This window comes from Pagrus pagrus, assembly GCF_965226575.1.
Source record: "Pagrus pagrus genome assembly, chromosome: 4".
NCBI classification, from domain to species: Eukaryota; Metazoa; Chordata; class Actinopteri; order Spariformes; family Sparidae; genus Pagrus; species Pagrus pagrus.
The window spans coordinates 27,295,076-27,316,623 of record NC_140188.1 but is presented as its reverse complement, the minus strand read 5'-3'; the positions used below and the strand labels follow the sequence as shown (position 1 = coordinate 27,316,623).

Here is a 21,548-nt window from a genome sequence, read left to right as displayed (position 1 = left end):
AATGGTGCATGTGTGTGCAAGTGAGCGAGCGAGGCAGGAAGAGGAGAGAGAGAGAGTAAAAGGCAGCAGCTGTGTGTATTCCAGCTATATAAAATCATGATTTTGAGATGTAGCGAAGGATTAGAGCGTTGATATTTCTTTGCGTTTATGTGGCAGAGATAGATTGTTACACACTTTATAATATGTTCAACGTGGCTCGTGAGTAACAGAGAGAAAATAGAGGTGGAGAATAGCTGAGAAGATTGAGAAAAAGGTATAACGTTTAAGATAATTATCAGGTGGTGTTACATAGTATCTTTAAGCATTTTCTCAAATTTCACATGTAGTCATTGGATATTTTAATGCACTTTTGGTCTGCAGCTATTTTAAATGGTTTGGGTTAGACATGAAATATTAATGCTGCAGCACGCTGTAATATGTTGGGCTATAGACGTCCTTGTAACTCTGTGGCAACAATTTTGAGAAGCCATTCCTGCTTCAGCATCGTAATTTTTTACCAACTTTTGTGTGGAAAAAAGGCTGTCAAGAATTCAAACTTGCATGTAATCTGATCAGATTCATTTAAACACCGCCCACGTAGCTTACATTTTTTTTAACTAGCTTGTAGAATTAATTTTGCTCTGTTCATTGTCTGCGCCTTTGCCGCCTTTAACCACAATCTGTCCATTTATCATGTTAAAAGCAAAATGCTTCCTCACATTACTTTTCAGACAGTTTCATGTCATCATTATCCAGCTCGTCCTCATCAGGAAAATAACCATAAAGGTCGACCTCTAGTGGCTGTAGTAATAACCCTAACCCCAACCCCATACATCAGAAAAGGAGGAAGTCCGGTGAGTATAAAAAGCGACAAAGTCTACATAATTAGCTTACATCACTTATAATGTAAGTTAAGTATCTGACATGTAAATATTTAAGTTAAGTTTTAACCTATACCAAGATCTTTTCCTAAACCTAACCAAGTAGTATTGTTGCCTAAACCAACCAAACTGCAAGCAAATCACAAAGGCCCAGTACCTGTTGCTGGTACGCTGCAACAGTCATGCTGTTTGTGGTACGCTGATGTTGTTTTGGGAGTCACTGTCAATCAAACTATTTAGTCATGAAGGTAAGAGTACGTGTTGTCATTATCTGGTGAGCACAGCTAGCTAGTCATCCTTATGTTGTGCTAGCAAAGAGAAAAAAAGAGGATATGAGTAAGATGGACAGAGGTGGACAGTGCACCTCACTCCACTAAGAATTTTCGTTTTGAGTAGATGAATTACAGCTCAGATACGTATGTTTCTCCCTCATTCAATCTCCCAGGATGGATGAACTAGACTAACCTGTACAGAGCTCTGACCAACCTGGACCCTGTATGAGTGTAACATATAGGTATCAAAATCGGCTATGTTTGTTACTTTAAACAAATAGTTTTTTAATCCATTTCATTCCATTTGCAATGCCAGTTTCAATTACTCAATCACAAAACAATATTATATTCTGCCCCTACTTGCCAGCTACCAGCAAAGCAACAAGCAGCAAGTATATCAAGCTCTGGAGCAGTCAAAAATACAACACTGGTTAGACTGGTAGGCTCCAACACACAACAGGAACTGTGTTCATCTTCATGAATATAATATAAATGAATAAAAAGAAGAATTGTATAATAAGGTCTTATTATATGTACAGAAATAGAAAAGAAATAATCAAGCTCAGATCTAACAAGAAGATATCCAAGTGTTTCCCAGCACGGCCTTGTCATATTATTTTAATGTAATCCTTTAAATATTAAAGATTCTGTGTGTAGTAATTTGTGTTCCCATGAGTTAAGACCGCATTTTTCATAAGCTCATGTTCCCTGTCACAGAGACAATGTTGAAATATGTCCCCGGTCTCCAGCGAGTGACACCGGGTTTACTTTCTGTCTGTCTTCACTCAAGAGGACAAACATGTTGAAAGGGTTTTTTTTTTTTTTTCCATCGACCTTTAACTCTCTCCACCATCTGTCATTGTGAGAAGCTATGAAAGCTTTAGCACTAGTTGCACTCTTTCATTCTACAAAGTCAGTTTCTGTTCATACAGGAACCAAGCTGATATTGGATTTTTGAGGCTGATAGCAATATTGATATTTGAGGAATAAATAAGAATCCAAAATGATCCAAATACACCAACTCGTGATTTTTCACATAAACTGCATGAGGGGTTGAAAGGTCGTTCCAGGGGAAAAACACAGTCCACTCTTTCGCTTTCTGATATATTTAATGCTTGACCCGGTGTTTACTCGGGTTAGACTTGTTGCCATGGTCGGTTTTGTATTTTGCATAACAAATACTGCAGTTGATTGCTGCCCTGTTTGCAGCTGTTGAAGGGGCAACGTCACGCTCTCTCGCATTCTCAGGTACGGAAGTTTGGCACATATTGATTTGACTTGAATCGGCTCTCAGTAGTAGCAATGGAAATCATACGGTACCCTTAAAAGTACCAAGTTTGGCACCCAACCATAACAGAATTGATAGATATCAGTCGTGTCATATCTTATTTCATATTAGATATCAGCAAACTATTGTAATAATACAAAATACATGACACAATAGTAAAGTCTGTCAATACGTTTTAAAGCTCTGCTATTTCTTTGTATATACCAATGATTATATATTGGTGACAAGCCAATAGGCCTGCCAGTGGTTGAGGCTCTAGTTAAAACTAACTAGATGGCTCACAGTATTCAATGCATCATACTGACTGGATAAGGCTGATTGTCTCCACTGTGATGGGCTGAGCGTAATGTTGAAGTGCAGCCTGTAATAAAAATGTCAATTTACTGTAAGAGTTAACGTAGAGTACAGAAGTGAACTTTCATGCAGAGCGAGGTGCAGCAGTCTGGCTCGTTATGTGGGCAGAATGCGGCCTCTCCTCCGAGGGCGCTCCCTGGCTAAGAGCTCGGTGTGGGGCCCCTCCACTCTCAGAGACAGATGTTAGGGCTGGGCTCGGCCATCCACTCTCACCATAATGAGAACTCATGGGGGCCCAGGCCCGCACACACATACACTCATGCACATGCATGAACACATTCAACAGCATACCTGCATTTCCACATTCACCAAAACACATTCAGACACACATATTCAGCACCTCCAGCACAAAATGAGAACCAAACAGTGAGAGGCAGGAGCGATGAGTGAGCCCGGGGTGGATTCATGATTTAACAATGATGTGCTGGTTAGAAAAATGAGTGACCTTCACACTCACATGCACACACACGCAAACACGTGCGCACACACATGCGCTTCGCTGTTAACATACAGTGTATCCGACTGACAAGATATTCAAATAGAGGGCAGAGAGGGCGAGTGTGCATGCGTGTGTGTGTGTGTCCTGCCAACCATTTTTGAGTGTTTAATGAATGAATGCAGCACTTTAATTATTCACCACTCTATTATTAGCTTCTAGTCCACAATGTCCGAATATGTATGACAGTGTTCATGCCTGTAAGGATGGAGAATGAATCATGATTAAAAAGTGTGCTTTCTGCATATTCGCGCAACTTGTCTTTGTTTGCCGAGTCCAGGATTGTTCATGTTTTCATGTATGTGTGACTGAGGAACACATGTAGTATGTGTGTGTGTGCGTTCCATGATGTTTACATTGCATGCTATTGCTCAACTCTCACAGTCTCTTCAGGGTACGGTTAGCCTTGATAAACTTCTCCAACTTCTTAAAGTCAACAAAAGCTACTCCGACGGCAGAACTAAAAGAAAGTCACTCAGATTAAAATTTCAGCTCCTAAATGCCCTTAACCTAATGCCTCTTCTACGAGGAGATTCTCCATGGGGTCCTCGTGAAAGACACACAGACTGAAAGAGAACAAGAGAGGGGAGAGACAGATCCAGAGGGAAGGAGAGAACATTGTGATAAGACCTGGCTAAGCCTCGCCGTCGGTAATTACCTCCCTGCTAATGCTACACCAGAAAAATCCCAGCGGGAGCATGGAAAAAGATGAGGACGAAAGATTGAAAAAACATTTCAAAAAAAGCAGAGAGATTTGAATTTGTGATATTATTGGGCCCTAGATTAGACAAAGACAAACATGGCAAAGACAAGGATAAGGGTAAGCTGACGGGAGATAGAACAGGGGATGAACAAGGGGGAGTGAGAGGAGGCAAAGTGTTGGGAGGAGCAGGTACACGGTGACCCAGATCCTCCTCCTGGTAACACAGGGGGAGCTGCTACAGCCAGGCTGCTGTCTGCCGCAGGACCGGAGCTGAGGATGAAGATGCAGGACACAAATATGAGCTAAAGCAGCTGCTGCAGTCTGACAGCTGGAACAAATCATAATATACACGAAGGTTTGAAAACAAATTGTGACAAAGACAAACACTCTGTTGGGTTTTGTATCAGAGCTGACAGGCACTCTCAGTGCTCTCTCTCTACTTTCCCCCTCTCTCCTTTTTCTTCCTGGGGGAGGGAGGCGGGAGCACCTTGGTGATTTCTCCCAAAACACACAGGGACAAATGAGGCCCCGAGCGTCCCGTCAAAAAATGAAACAACCCAGCAGAGAGTTCATGTCCCTCTGGGTTTGACCTGGACGCAGGTAAACACACACACAAACAGTCTCGCTGACGTATACACACACATGTTTGGGCATGCAATTACTGAGCCTGTGCAACAGCAACGGGGAACTGGGGTGAACTTTGACGTAGGGGAGAGGAGGAGCTCACAGTGTGTGCCACTATGTGTGTGTGTCAGTGGCCCAGTTACAGAGGAAGGATAAAATTGCTGCATCCATGACAGGCCCCTTGACACAAACTCGGTCCCACCTGTTCATTTCAAATGCTCCACCTGCGCATGTGTGCATTCGTGAGCACACAATCACCACAGATGTCTTGGAATGAAGGACACCGTACATTACACGGACATATTTCATCGGCTTTCATAAGTCATAACGCACACACAGGCCAAACACACGTCTCCACAAACTCATCACACAGCGGCGGGATTCATGCATCATTGTGCGGAGATTTCTATAGCGGGTTGAAAATATGGCAGAGCAGCCGGTATGTGAGAATGGCTGGCCACAACTCAATACACTCCATACTGTCGGGACACTATTTATTTTTAGATGCTTTATGGTTCTTGGCTCTGGTGGCCCTGATGCCAGAGAGAGTCATGGGCAAACACACGCAGAGATTACACGCTCCGTATTTGTATATTCTCAATCAGTGCTTTGAGTTTAAAGCCACTGAAAACATGGTGTCAGAACTTAAAGGCACTGTGTGCAACATCTTCATAAAAAAACAGTTTTGTTCGTACTCAGTGGGGTTTCTTTTTTTAAATTGCACTGAAAAATCCTTGGGGGTTTTCTTTCCTCATAAAACATTCTCAAACTGATTTTTAAAGATATTTTAATCACGCACTGTTTATGTCCTTGTTTGCTGCCTTAATTCTTCACTGCCTTAGCTGGCGCGTTGCCATGTTGCTTTGAGGGAGCCTGTCATTCATTCGTAAGAGCCTGATTGTGAAAACAGATTTTCAGGAACTTTTTATTAATTGAATCCCATTATCCACTTTAACATCACCATTATGTCTCTCACGATGTAAGAGCTAAACATTAAAACAGCGCTCCCAGCATAATCATTGAAATGCTGCACATTTCCCAGCCATTCTCACCCGTCCATCTGTCACCCATCAATCACAGCTCAGCCTTATCATAGCTGTGACAGGCTGTCAGGTCCCTGGCGTGTTCTCACATATCTCCTCCCCTCCAATATTCCTGCACACTGTTGTATGCAAAAGCCCACTCACACCCAGGCATGAGCTAATGGAAAGGCAAAATCATCCAGTAGGTCTGCCTTCAGCACAATGGAGAGCTCTGCTGCTGCAGTTTCTTGCTGAGTGTCATTGGCTCCTTTCAGGACCAAGGACAGCGCCAGACACCCGCTTCAAGTCTGTTCGTGGATAACTCGACTGTTGACTTGCAATTTACAGTGGCGCATAGTATTCTCAAGGAGAATAAGAACAACACACTCTGCCATCAAAACAGCAGCAGTGTTTCAGCTTTGAAAGCCTTTCTAGTAATCTAAGATGCATCCACACATATTAAATATACATAGGCTTGATAATACAGTATTATTAAGCAAGGCTAAATGTTTTGCACCCAGCTCTTTTCGCCTTAGAGATAATGATGCCTCATATTTGAGTGAACTTGAAAAGAAAGTTGTGGCGGTTTGATAAAAGCAGAATGGAGATAATGAAGGTAAACAGACATAAGCCTGGTGGACCTTGTCTCCAATCACTACCCATCATAACCACCGCAGAAGGGTGACAGACTTTGTAGCATCTGCTGGCAGGCTGGCCTAACGCCAGGGGCACTGACACTAGTACTGTAACTCACAACAACCAGCACTGAATAACGCTTTTTATCAGGGCCGTATCTGTGGACCTCCGGCTGATGGAGATTTAACTGCCAAAAAAACCCTGAGTACCACGGGCCTGTGAGTCCTCCAGTGGAGAAGCAAGTGTGTGTGTTGGTATGCGGTTATGTGTTTAGTGCTTAGGGAAGCAACAGCATGTGTTCTGTTATTTGTTTGTGTACGTTCAGGAATGTTTGGGTGTATACGTATAAGCTCTGCCAGCTCGCGTACAGCCTGTAAGTGGCTAGCATATGGGATGACAACTGTTGCCTTCATGGGGAAATGGACGGATTAATTGAAATTGAGCACAGATAGGAGAACAGACACGCGAGTGATGAGCACTTAACACAATCATCAAGGCAAAATCACACAGGGACTTGTTGTGTGGTGTGTATTTGCGTGGTGTGTACCTGCGTGCTTGTGTTTGGGCCGGGCTTTAGACTAATGAAGGAATGTGTGTGCAGGCTGCCCAATACCTGTGGATAATCATCAACTTTTCAAACCATTAGCAAATACATGGTGCTGAGGGTTTATAACGCTGTTGTGTGTGTAGACTGACAATGAAGAGCGTGAGCTGCTGCTCGCAATGCTGAAATAACAACTAATGCTCATGCTGGGCAAACATCTATATGGAGCTGCCCACAGCAGTGAAACCGCCTTACACTGTAAACAAACATACAGCATTGTGAGCAATATAGGCATAGACCAGTTGGTTGATCAGGGTTAATATTCAGAATTTTTCTGATTATGTGTATCTGTGTTTTTTGTGTCCAACTGCAGATAAAATAAATTAATTTAATATGCGCTACTTCGGCTATGATCTGTCTGTAGTCACGACTCTGGTCTCACTCAATGTCCCATCCATAACACTGTCGTCACAAGTGATATCCAATCAACACTGAATAGTCTGAATCTGCAAAGCAACTAGTAACTAGTTATTAAATAAATGTAGTGGAGTGGAAGTATAAAGTGGTAGGAAATGGAAGTACTCAAGTATATTACCTCAAAATTGTACTTAAGTGCCTGAGTAAACTGTAGTTGGTCACATTCCATCACTGGTTATGCCAAATTTGACACAAAGATTTTCCTTTTTACTGAAAATGTAGATCGTTTCCAAATATCAGTTATTGTTCTCCTTGACTACTAATCATCAGTAAATGTATCGGCTCTGGAAAAAACATACCGGTTGATCCCTTGTCATCAGGCAAGCGTAAGAAAAACAGCCCACAGGTTTCACTGGCATCCACATAGTTCATAAAGGCAAAGTTCAACATTTTGGAAAATACACGCAATTGCTTTTGGGCTTGAGAAGACACTCTCATGTCTTTATAGTGGATACGTAGCTGGAGCCGGCAGTCAAATACCACTAGCCTGGCTCTTTCCAAAGGTCACAAAATCTGACTACCAGCACCTGTAAAGCTCACTAATGAACACATGAGTTGGTTTAATCCATAATATAGACAAAGCATAAACATGATTTCTTAGTGTGCCAATAATTAGTCCCAATGGTTGCCAAAATGTATGTTCCTTGAACTGTTTAATATACAAGCAGGCCAATGTTTGGCTCAGTGCATAGTGGGATAATTTCCAGGTAGGCATAGTGTATGCAACAAAATCGTTTAGTTTGCAAATTAAGTCGGAATTGAGATTTGTCAGGGCTGATCAAATATAAATTTTATTGCAGCTAAATCACAAAATAAATGTAGCTGCTGGTTCTGGGATAGGTTCCAGCTCCCAAACCATCGTTTTAAAAAACCTGTATAAGATGAGAATGTATAAGTAAACTATGGATGGATGTATGATTATTTTTGTTGCCAACAGGAAACAGACAGTTTTAACAATACAGAGACAAATCAACACCAAAAGCACAGAGCTGTCTGTACTCAGCCACTCCTGCTCTGTCTGCATGTCCATTATAAAAGTCTGCACTCAACTCGGAGTGCTCCACCTGTCAAGTGTGAAGATTTATGAGTCACAGAGACAAAGATCTGCAGCTTTCTCTCTGACCCTCTCTCCTCTCACTCGTCCTCTAACTCCCTCCATCTTCTCCATCTGATCATTTCCTCTGAGGTCAGACAGACCCAGCTGGTGGAGAGGGACAGGTCAGCCACTATCTGTCTGTGTAACCCTTTGCTACTCATCAGTGTGTGTGTGTGTGTGTGTGTGTGTGTAGGTGTGTGTGTCTCACGTATGTGTCATCACCCAGCATTGAAAAATAGAAGTCCACTGGTTAGATTGGACTGGTGGTAAGTGATTGGAGGGAAACAGGAGCAAATGGATGAGAGGAGGACTGAAGTGGAGTCCTTTAAAAAACCTGAAGAGCTCTTATGTGTGTGTGTGTGTGTGTGTGTGTGTGTGTGTGTGTGTGTGTGTGTGCGTGTGTATGCATTTCCATGTACTATAGGCCATGAGAGCAAATCACCAAAGGAGCATGATGACGGAACAAATTTGATTATCTTGAAGCAGTAGGGACTAAGTGCAGCACTACACGATGACATGCACACACATACTTGCACATAAACAGGCATTTTCAGAAGATCATGATTTCTAGAAAATAACCTGCTTTGATTTTCATCCACTGCAGTTAGACAATGCAATTTCAACCCCAAACCCAATTTAATCCCATCTAACACCAGGGCTGGGTGACTGGGCAGATATATTGGCTATCGGTGATTTGCCGAGTCCATCACTGGTTGTTTTTTTTGGGATGTGATGCCATTTTTTCAAGCTCAATAGCCCCTGTTACAATGGCTTGTGTTGATTGTTCCACTGTTGCAGACAGGTCATCTCTTCTAGAGAGACGTGTCCGTGTGTTATAGCAGCTTCTCTCTGTTAGCATCACATTAGATTTCACAGATGCTCCAGATAGCTTTAGCCACATCCTACCAGCACTAACATAGTTTCTGTTGAGCAGGCTGGGATATGTATTCATACAGAAGAAATATCCGTCCTTAAAAATCACACAAATTAATAACAAGGTTACGATCTATCATACTGCAGGCAGCTACTTGCTAGTTGTTGGACTGACAGTGGCTAGTTGGGAATTTTTAATGTATTGCCCAACACCTCGGGTTGATTTGTATCACTTTCTTAATGTCTTATATCAGTAGTGAGTTCCAGGATCTGATAGGAAGCTTAAAACCAGAAGAGTTGAGGCTGTTAAGCCAGTGTCATGGTCCTGTCATTTGTAGTTTCATTGTACGTGTGTTCCATGTGTTCTTTAGGTTTTTTGTGGCGTCTGTTCCCCCGCCTGTTTTCTTGTGCTCCTCACTAGCCTGATTTTTCCTCTACACCTGCCTTGTATCCATCTAATTAGCCCAGTCCTGGTCCCAGTGTTTTTCCAATTATAACTCTCACCTGTGTTTCTCCACCTCTCGCCGCCTGCACTCCATCCCCTCGTTAATTTAGTTTGTATTTAAGACCAGGCTTCAGTTCAGTTTTTGTTGAGTCATCTGTAGAGTTCCCCTGAGCCTGCTGTTGTGTTTCCATGAAATTTCTTCCTATTTGCTTGTTCCTTGTGTGCCGCATTCTGAGTAAACTTTCATCTATTGATCTTCCTGCTTGCCGTATACTGCATTTGGGTCAACCCTCTCCGCTCCAGCGTGACAACCAGAAGATTAATGGCCATGGTTTTGGATTCAGATGTTCAAACTTACATATGGTATATTGTTTGGGTCAAGTAGCTTAGCACATTCATGCTTTTCAAATGAATATACAACAGGTTTTTGGAGCTACAGCCTTATTCAGACTGATACGACCAGTAGCTTATGATGGCAAGTGTAATCTAATGTTAGCTACCTTAAGATAGATGTGGTTAAGTAAAAAAAAAATATTATTTCACCACCATAATGGCTCTAGTCTGCTCTTCTTATACTAAATATTGGCAATACCATTATCAACTATTTGCCCCTTGTGACCTTGTGGCCACTGTTCCAACAAAAGTAGGCTCGCTAAAGCGTGAATGGAAACGTTGAATTAATATCCTATCAAGAGTCCCTGTGATCAATTCAATACATTCATGTTTCTTTTTTTTTCTGCTTCAGCCTTATTTGATCCGGTATAGCTGAAATGTAGTGATTAATGTTATTTAGATATGATCATACAAAACATTAAATTTCACCAACTTAATGCATGTTCTATACATGTGCTCTTGTTACACCAGAACTTATTATTATCAAGTCACTTCCACTTGTCATCAAAGTATCCATGCATAGGCTAGTTCCAGTCAACTAGTGAAAAACAGTTTGCTAACACATCTTGTCTCAGTTGTAAGCTAACACTTGACATTTGAACATCTACAACTGAGTAAACTCCATCTACTGATGGAGATCAGAACAGTTACTCAATGCAAGAATGAACTTTTAACTTCATGTCTTTCCTTTTCCCCTAATCTGTCTATTTATTTCCTTATTCAGTCTGGTAATTTACTTTTTCTTACCTTCCTTTTATTTATTTTTTTATTCATTTCCTTACAATTCCTCTCTCTCCGATCACAGCTCTAAAAGACCCTGGGGATTCAAACTTAATTCTACAGAACCCGCTCTGGCCTTGTCTCTGATCAAGTCCTCTCTCTCCTTTCTCCTTCTCTCTCTCTCACACACACACTTTGTAGCACAAATCAATGGGCCTTGGATGTCTGAATATCTGCTGCCAAGTATGGTCAGCCGTGACCACCCAAAGACACAAAGAAAAAAAAGGAAGAGAAAAATGAGACACCCACTCACTGCGCGGTGCTCCCAGTTCACTCAGCTACTGAACTACATGCTCACACACACTGTGACTCTACTCCTAAACCCCCCTCCTCCCCTCTTCTTCCACATCTGAAAAGACAATAGAGTTGGAAGAGACAAAAATACTTGAGGTAGAGGGAACAAAAAGAGCCAGATACTGTATATAGAGTCAAGATGGAGGAAGATGTAAGTGCATAGGCCATGGTGGAATACCTTAGAAAAGCACTCTGCGCTAAGATCCGATAATAGCTTTCAGGGACAAAACTTCCTCTTTATTTGTGATTCTCTCTGTATGTTTACAAGGCGGCAACAAACACCCACACAACAGTAACTCCTCAACATCCCATACTTAACATTGAGGCGGAAAGGAAAGGCTTGTTTTTTTCTTTAACAATAAAAACAGCATTTCCTCACTCAAAAGTTAAAGATCAAGATGCTGGAAGGAGCAGTGTGAAAGTCACAAGGCTCGTGTCATTAATCACAGCATCACAAGAACCCTGCTTCTCCTCCTTCTTTGACGACGGTAGCTTAGTCTTATCCACCCTGACTCCATCTTTTGTCTCTGGTGGCTGCAGGACTGCACTGGGATCAGTTGCCTGGCGCCCCTCCACGGCCGCAGCCACTAAGCCCTCCTACTTCTCAAATGGTGTGGGGCTGTACAGAGATCAGTGAAGCTTTGAAAACGGAGGACAAAGCAAGTGTTGTGTAAAAAAATAAAGAAATAAATACAAATCTGTGTTCCTCCATGTCACTGAGCCCTGCTTCCCCTGGCTGCTGCAAGGCCGGGCAGGATCTGTGCGGCATCCTGTGTCACACGCTGGTCGGACGATTTATAGAGTGCTCTCATAATGCACTTCCTTTCTCCGAAGGGGGGACATAAATCTGCCTCCATTTTTTTTTTTTGTCACCCCGCTTTTTTATTTGCTAATGGGATCCTCAAATGACTATCCTCTTGGCTTTCTTTATCCCTTGGACGCACACACAAAAGCCCCGGCTTACACATCCTGACACACATACAGAAGCCCTATATAGAAAACCATAAATTACAGGACCCCTGTCAATTAATCCTGCAACTTCACAAGCAGGCTTCACACCACAGCCACCGCCTCAAGCTTGTTACCAAAAGGCTGAATGTAACATTCTAAGTGTTCGTATGTTTACTGACAGAGAAAATAAAATGTACAGTGTGTTTATCTGGACATAATAAAGCAGCAAAAAGGTTCGACCAACAAAGAGTCGCACAGTGGGTAGCTGAATTAAAATATACTGTGCTGGTAATGAGCTATCTAAATTCAGAGTTCATATTGCTCGGAATTACACAAAAGCGGGGCTCCGGGCAGCACTGGCAAAAAACTCTATAGCTCTTTCTGCTTCGCTGCCAGAAGATTCTCCCTGTCGAGCAGCGACACGGTCGGTCCTGGGGAAATCGTTTGAGCCACAGCATGTATCTGCGAATGCAATAATTCCTTTGTAAACGACATCACCTCCTTGCCCATTTTTGCATACTTGGCGGCTGTCAACATGTTGGCTGCACTCTATCACTCTCCCTGCGCGTGCACGGGCAAAAACCCACGCACACACACACACACACACACACACACACACACACACACACCTACACAAACAGACGCAGGAATGTTGGTGCTTCAAGCTCTGATTACTGACAACTCTGAAACACATACTAAGTGGATCCACACACATTTAGAGACACACAAGCTGAATGGATGACTGGAGGGTAACGGTGATTAAAGGAAGTTGCACGTCCACGCTTTTCCTGGAATGAAACGGCGGCTAAACACAAAATGACAGGAGCAGCGGCGCTTCAAAGTTATCTGGAAAACAGGTTCGCACATTGGCGCTACGGAGGCGGATCTTTTGCAACACTTGACACGAATGCACTATTTTAGTTGTCATTTCCAAAAAAAACGAACGGGAGAGACGGATTCAGGGGTGAGAAATGTGAGATGATTTAGGTTTGTTGCTTGGTATGCTTCCTGCCAACTGTGACAGGAAATGGGGAAGGCAGCGAGGGTCAGTGTGTAGCAACAGATCCTCGAGACAATAGACTTTTATTCTCTCCTGGGTTTACTCACTGTACAGTGGCCCTAGGGAATCAATTAGATCCATGGTGTGCTCGCTTTTTCAGCCCCAACTGACTTGGAAGTAATTTGTTTACTTCACAGCCGAGCTCTGGATACTAGGAGAATGATAACTCCTTCCTTACAGCGCATCTACCCTGTTATTTCCTGCTGCATTACATATATGAAACACAGCTTAATACATGAATCCCGAACAGGTAATTAAACAGTTTCTGCATGAACACGCACAGCACAGCACAGCACACGATAGTCATCACATTGTCGCTGGCAAGTAAATCCTATTTAAATGAAAGTGCATATGAGGCAAAAGCTTGACCTCGGGCCAGGTCAGGTCCTGGAGCAGGTCTATTAGCATATGTTTTCCTTCCACACACACACACGGCTAAGATTGCAGCAGCAGCCAGCCAGCCAACCAGCATGGAGGCTCTTTCTTGTGTCAGGAGGCAAGCAGGATAAACAGCTTATCGCACTTTGGGTGTTCTCTCGGCTCCCAGACGAAACTGACAGGTGTCACCTTGTTATTTCACTGTGTAAAAGCCAGACTCTGTCTACAGGGAGTTGATTAGCACAAACCTGTTGCCGCATTTACCCGCTTACCTACGGCACATGCCAAGCTCACTGGAGGATTGAGCGGTCCCGCTGCAGTGGGGATACTGGTAGACCTAAAATTAGCTCAGCTATGATGCAAAACTGCAGCATGCACACATTTATGACATCTGGATGTCATTATCATATATCTGTGCCTTTGGGGATTATTTCTTGCTTGTTTTTGGAATTTTAATGGCCTAATTGCAGCTGTGAATTAAATTAGTGTGCTGGTAAATCCCACCAAAGCTCAGTTTACATATGCATATTATACAGATTATGATTTCAGATGGATTTATCAAAGTTTGGGTCAATTTGCAAAAGCTGCTGCTAACAGATGAACCTGAAAATACCCTCACATCCCTGTGAGATAAATCTGGCTGCTGTCATGCTGCCAGCATTCATGTTCATCACAGTATTTACAGATTTCTTTCTTAACGATACGACCATCTGCACTATTATTTATGTTTCGGCTCTGAGATTGATTCTCTCGTGCTTTCAGATCTGTTCATCCCTGTCCAGAGGAGAGTGTGTGAATTGAACGTGGGAGTTCTGTTCAAGTCCACAATGAGCTAATTATGCACCACATGTGCACTGATAACACCACCGTTTTAATGATACACTGCCCACTTTCAACTTCAAACTGGCTGAAAGGCACTACAGGACCCCATATGCTACTTCTTTGCAGATTTCGACACAAAACTTCACAGATTATCTGCTCCGATTTGCTCCTACCAACGTTACCTATCAAACAAACCTTAACAGGAAATATCCACAGTCTCATAAAATCCAACAATATAACAGAACGTCCGGCCCCATACAGAAATACTATATTGGAATATGAGAGAAGGGTATTTAATCACAACGCTGCAAGTCCCTGAGTCAATATTATAGTGATGCCACATGAGATTAACCCAAAAAACAGGCTACAACAAGGTCATGGTTAGCTCAGTGTTGAGCACCATGAAAACACTCTATAGAAGCACTGTAGGGATGCCACAGGAGGTGGAACAAACACCCTCAAGTGCTATCAGGGGCAGTGCAGTTGTACAGTAATTATCAAGTGCTCAGCCTCCACAAGTCCAAAGCAGGGAAATAGTAGGAAATAATCATTTCATTTCAGGACAGAGCATCAAACATACAGACTGTAATCAGCACCAACGCAGATGGGCATTTTCTCTTCATCTCCGGCTGTATTCACCTATAATAAAGCCACAGCGCACTCGCAGATGCGCACCACACAGAGCAAGTGAGTTGCCCTTCACCTACCGTACCTTTGGTGCGAGCGGCGCTCAACCCCAGAGCCACTACAGCCAACACGCCGGCTATTCTCAGCATCTTCTCGGTGGAGATTCAGCCCCGGGAAGAAGAGGGGACTACGGCGACCTCTTTCCTCTTCTCTTCTCTTCTCTTCTGTTCTCTTCTCTTTCTCTCTTTTCTTTCTTTCTGTCCTCTTTTTCCTATCTCTGTCTCCTTCTCCTGTCCGCCCTCTCCCTCTTATTCAACGCCTCAGGTTCTCTCCCCTTCTCTCTTCAGGCAGAGTGCGCGAACAGTTCACTGATATGTGGGACAAGACGGGCAGCGTGGAGTGGAAGAAGGACACCGGGTGCCCGCAAAAAGCACCTCGCCGCACCGTAACCGCGCGCGTCGCACCGCAGGGCTCGTGGACGGTCGAGGCAGCAACTAAAGTGGTTTCTGCTGAGACGGGACCGGAGAGCAGCGCACCCCGGGACCAGACCGAGCGACGTCACAGGGAGGAGAGCGATGGATCCAGGCGCTTTTTTTCACTCTCTCTCTCTTTCTCTCTCCTCCACCCATCTCTCTCTCCCTCTCTCTCTCTCTTTCACACACACACACGCCCTCCCCTCTCTCCTCCTCCCATCTCCTATCTCTGGAGCATCCCAGCCCACTCCAACTCACATGAGTCTGAGGAGGGATCCATAATGAAAACAACTGTCTTCTTTTAATAGACTTAGATAACAAAGTCCTGACATAGACCCATTAAATCCATACAGACAACACTACGATGTCATGCATTAACAATTAATTAATGCATTATAAACTCACTCAAGAGCACGTGCATATAGCAGGCTATGATTATAATGCAGGAATTATTGTTATTATCATAAACTCACAGACCTGCTATAATATGCTCACTATAAATAAGGTTTAATTTGTCAGGCAGGCTACAGCAGAGATAGAATTATCAGTCTAATGTAGGCCAGTCTTGGCACAAGTCTGCACCTTCTGTTTTTTGAATTTTAAATTCACTTTCTTTTTTTAGTTCCCCCCCCAAAAAAACAACATTTCTGAAATTGTTGTTTCTGCTTACCAACAGAGATATTTCTGGACTGAAGGATTTCACTTTAGCATAAGGACATTAAGCTTCAAGAAGAAGGAAAGGGTTTAAGATATAGAAAGACTTTAAGATGATGGCGAGACATTCATCTCAGTATTTTTCTTATCGTAGAGAAAGCATTCAAAACCGCTGCTTAAATGTCACATAATCTCATTTCTTTCTGAAATAAGCAACAGATTTAAAAATATCCAAGTGACATGGCTCATTTTGCCAGAGAGAGCCTCTCTGTTTGTCGTGCTACACAGGAAGGAAAAAAAATCCTCATTTCATTCTTTCAGTTTGTCTGTAAGGTGTGTGTGTGGGTGTGTGTTGGCATGCCTGTGTGAGTGTGTATGTATGTGCGTGCGTGCATTATTTATTTTTTTCAGATGGTGCCCGGCAGTAGGATTAATAATAACTTTTTCAATTTTCCTGAGTAGCCTATCTCAAAGGAACTTTTCTCTCGGACCATCTCTGCTGTTTAAGGATTATTCTGGGAGGCAGAGAAAATATTGCCAGTGTTATCTATAGGGAGAGGGAAAAAAGTAATACAAACAGATGACAATGCAACAGATTTGAATCCACACCATCCAGTGATGAAATTAAATGTGGTCTTCTTTTCACTGGGAAATGACCTAAGTGGTGTGTAGCCGACGAAAAGGCTTTTCCTGAGCGTGTGTTCAAAGAGGTGACAGTGAAACCAAAGCATTGGTTCTCACGCCGAGGTGTTGAGACCCTCAGGGGACCTCAGACGCATGAGGTGTATTTAAATGTGACTATATATTAGTTCTCACTATAATATCACACTGAAGGATAAGTTCACCCAAAAATGAAAATTCACTCACCTTCATGTCGATGGAGTCAGGTGAAGCCTCGTAGTCCAGAGAACATTTCTTGAGCTTCACAGCAAAACAGAGTTTTGGTATTCTCCTAAACATCTGAAGTAGATCCAGCACACAGAGTTCAGCTTTAAAGAGGGTGTACAGTAAATAATGTCTTTTCAAATCAATTTGGGATCTAGAGGATTTCGAGACTTGGATTAGATTGGACAAGCTGTATGGAGCTTCTTTTTGTTCAGTTGTTTTTTTCTGTTTTAAAACAAGTCCCCATCTACTTCAGTTGTTCAGGAGGCTGCAACCAGCCGGCAGCAACTGTAAAGCTCCTGAAAAGTTTTGTGGACTTTGAAACTTCACCCAACTGTCCATCAGCATGAGGCTGAGTAGATGACTGAATTTTTACTTGTGGATGAACTTATCCTTTAATATCAACATGTATCAAAAGCAATAGGTTTATTGAAATATCCTATTATATCAAACATTCTCCATTTCTTAAGAACATTTAAAGATGCACAGAGTGAGCAAATGTATTCTTCAAGGCTTTACAGCAGAGCCACAGATCTTCTCCAAATTGAAGTCATTAATCAATGAAAACAAATCTGGATAACAGAAAATATGTGGGTGAAATAACTAATCTTAATCTAGCAAGGCAAGTCATCTGGGAGCTCGGCGGAGCGGGTTGTTTTCTGAGTTTAATATGACTTTTCATATCAGTGACCGGGCAGCGTCAGGCAAAATACTTTCATTTTTTCATCAAGGCTATTTTCCAAATTACAACCTGCTGCAAATGGCCAATTTTGTTCAAATTCAGTTTCCTGCTCTCCAGGTCTGTGATGTTTTTTCATTATTGACACACATTATACCCACTAGGCTACCGTATCAACCACCCTGGGAATAGTGAATTGCGAGCTATAATGCTAATGTGATATCACACTGTGTCCGTCTGTCTGCTCCGAGTCCAGAGGGGAGAAAAAAAACAAAAAGTTTCTCTCGTGCTGTGTGTTTCAGGCAATCTAACCTGGCTGAGTAGTTTAATGTGCGGTTCTATTTGTCTCCTGTAAGTATTTCACTTTTGGGAGATATTAGTGATATACATTACCGGCGGCCATTTGCTGTGTAGGCTGCTAAATGATGATGGAAACAATAAGAAGATGAGGAGGATATTGGTTTAAAATTGACGACTGCAGTGTAATGTAATAAATATATAATGTGTTGTGAGAGCTGTCAGAGGCAGCCCCTCAGAGAACGAGTAAAGCACCAAAAAGGATTTAAATAACACCTTCTTTTTTTTTCAAAGCCCCGCTGCCTGCAGAGAAGTCTGTTCTCTGTGCCGAGTCACAAGGACGCTTTAAGGTTGTCCAAAGTATTGACAATCTAAAAACGTCACATCACGCCTTGTGTGCTCACAAAACAGCATCGGCAATCACAACGGCCTGCGGGGATGAAATTAGATCAACCTCACGGAGAAAGTTTGAGTATAAATTCATCGCGCTGTAATGAAGTAGGTGTAATAGTTTTGTTTCGTATCGATTTTTGTTCTTTGAGCAAAATCTGGAGGCTGCCCTGGGCTCATTCCACATCCATTTATGATACACCGCTGCAGAGCGCCGTGGTGCTAATGAGTCGCCCTCAGTGCACCTGGGTGACATTTCACATATAGAAGCATATAGAAGCTTTTGTCACTGAGCGTACAGTCTGCCATAACCTAAAGTTTGTGATATTTCAGGCACATTGCAGAGATTTATGATGCAGCACAGAATACTGTATGATTCATAATGCAAGTTTATGAATGGTCAAGCGTGTATTCAGACACAAGGTCTATGCAATCCTTTCACAATACCCAATACCAAACACAATGTATTGTTCATGTTTACACTGTACAGTTTGAATGCAGCACTATGTTATACAGAGACATCCACTCCCCTCATTTATCTTTCAGCCAGAGAACACAAGAACGCTGCTGCACAGAGACATTTTTTTTTTCTTTTTTTTTTTCCAGCGGAGCAGGTCTGGGTGGAGATCCCTCTGTGCACAGCAAGTGTGACAGATAGAAAAGCACACTCATGCATCTTAATTTGATCATTTGCTGAACACATGGAGAGAATAGAAAAGCCATCTTCTTCATTGCTGAAACCAATGGTCCATTGTGCTGGTATTTGGTATATAATCACAGAGAGGCTGCACGCTGTATGCCAGCATTTCTTCTTATACCAAGGCCCACCTGAATGTATAAACATTAGCTCATGGGGAATGTGTGTAGGCATTTACATAAAATAAAATCTTTCGCCTTCCGATGAATACGTTTAAACTTGAGATTGCAGAGCAGGTCAAAGCCAGATGGCTCCCTGCTGCTGTTCCTGTCATTCTCTTTCCTGAACACGAGACAGCTCCTCATCCTCCATCTTGTGACTCAGAGCAATCACCCATCGCCGTCTCCCATCTCTTATCCGTCCCTCAGCTGAGAGGTCATTTTGTCTGGAGTAACCACTCTCCCATGTTTCTATTTGTCCCATCTTTCATCCCATATCTCCACCTGCACCCTCCCTTTGTTTCTCCTGCTGCCTCCACCTCCTCCTCAGCTCTGTACATGGCCTAATCACTCTACTGACACCAAATTCAGATCTCTCTATCCACCCCTCTCCGCCCTCACTCTCCAGTTAGTACGTGTGACAGAGTGCAGCGCCTCCGCATACTCCCACTGACAGCTGGCTCGGGCTGGAGAAGGACGGGGAGGACGGGGAGGGGAGGCAGGAGAAGGGAGGGATGAGAGGAGGTAGAGAAAGGCAAAGAGATAGACCATCATCCCCCCGGCGTTTCCCCCCGGCTCTTTCTGAGGAAGTGTCGGTGGCGCCTCTTTGAAGCCGCTTACATCATGCAGGGGTCTGAAGCTGTGAGAGTGCCTTCTGGCCCTGTTTTGCCTCGCCTCAGTGGCAGGAACTGGGCCAGAAGTTGTCATCTGCTCGAAGCCTCACGCATCTCTCAATCCCATTACTTTAAACTATGAGAGTAAATATTAGCTCCTCTCCAGTCAGACAATCACAATTCACTTTTCATAACTTTGCGTTATTTTTATATCTATTTGACTTTACCTAATCTGTTTTTTCACTTTGCTTCTTGTCTTTTTCATTTTAACTTTAGAAGTACATAGTGAGTTTGCAGATTTATTACAAATCATGTGTTACATTACTAAGAAATGGTCTCCAAAGCATAAAGCATAAAGATATAGTATCTAAGTATTCTGCATCAAAATGTCTAAAAACAACTGGACCGTTATTATCACTATCCCAAATGTTTCCAACAATGATCAAACCCAGAGAAATCCCCAAGTTTGCTCAAGGTAACGGTGTGTTTCATTCCGTGCATGTTGCTATAACTTACGGGAAAAAGTCAGAGAGTGAGGAAGGAAGTGAATGAAACTCAAACATTATCTCATCCGTGAACACGTCAGATTTTTATCAAGAACGGTGGCTGTCAAAGGTTTGTTCACCACCACGTGGGATCATTTGTGTTGATTCACGTCACTTGCAGGACTGTTATCTGCTCCAAACAGCCAGATTATTTTACCGTCCATTAGCCAGAAATGAGCAAGCAACAACATGCCAAGGGTGTGTGTATCTGTGTGTTCACATTTAGGTCAACCACTAAACTCAGCACTCACCAGAGACTCCAGTTCTCTATTCTTTTCCCCTTTCTTCTCTGTAATGTCACGTTCATGAAGTGAGGTACATTTCCCCTCTTGTCGGCAGTCAACATTACAGAACATAAACACCTGACAGTGCACCTCCGCAGGTCACTGTAACAGTAAAACCAAAAGTTTGAAAGTAATCTCTGAGCACTCCTCCCATCGGTACAACAGCTTTGGACCAGAGCACAATCTGACTGACTCTGGGTGATTATTCCTCCTGAAGGTTTGGTTTGCACCTCAGTTACACAAATGTTATGAGACAATGCAATGCAGATTTATTAGGAAGTCATTAGTCAGCACTTAATCTGCATTTACATCAACATTATTAATAAGTAGTTAGAAATGTAAAAAGGTTGTCAGTAGAATTATAAAACCTAAGCAAGTTTTAAGGGTCTGGTTGATTTCTATACTGCATGGAAATGAATGGAAACCAATGGAGCCATGAAACTGTGAAAAATGTAAGACTTCATAGCATGTTGTGAAAATATTCAAAGTACTGTACTTAGAATCAACATACTGTAGAAATAAAGTATCAGTGCTTTGTATTTAATAATCTAAAACTTCCAAACACATTGGTTTGTTCCATTAAAGGAACATTTCAATTTTTATGAGAATACACTTATTCAGACAGACCCCAGCAAGCATTTTCTCCCTGTTTGCAGTCTTTATGCTAAGCTAGCTAAATACAAAATGATATACTGTTCCTGAAAGTGAATATGTGTTCTTGTCCTACCTGCTTCTAGCAGCCACAAACAGCTTTTTCATGAAGAGGCTGACCGATATATCAGTTGTCCGTTATACTCTGCCTGTATGGGCTGATTACAGGTATCGTATCGGCATATACATGTACGTTGTCCAATATGTGCCATTTTAAAGAAGACGA

At 42.6% G+C, this 21,548-nt stretch overlaps 1 protein-coding gene across 1 annotated transcript in view; it reads right to left on the bottom strand.

The window, feature by feature from the left end:
• LOC311255636 (calsyntenin-2-like) overlaps positions 1 to 15,595 on the bottom strand; it is a 251,594-nt gene extending 235,999 nt beyond the window's left edge. The window contains exon 1 of the mRNA XM_084350266.1: positions 15,081 to 15,595. Within this exon, the coding sequence (XP_084206392.1) occupies positions 15,081 to 15,144 (64 nt within the window). The 5' untranslated portion in view covers positions 15,145 to 15,595. The remainder of the gene's footprint in view (positions 1 to 15,080) is intronic.
• Positions 15,596 to 21,548: the final 5,953 nt, after the last annotated feature.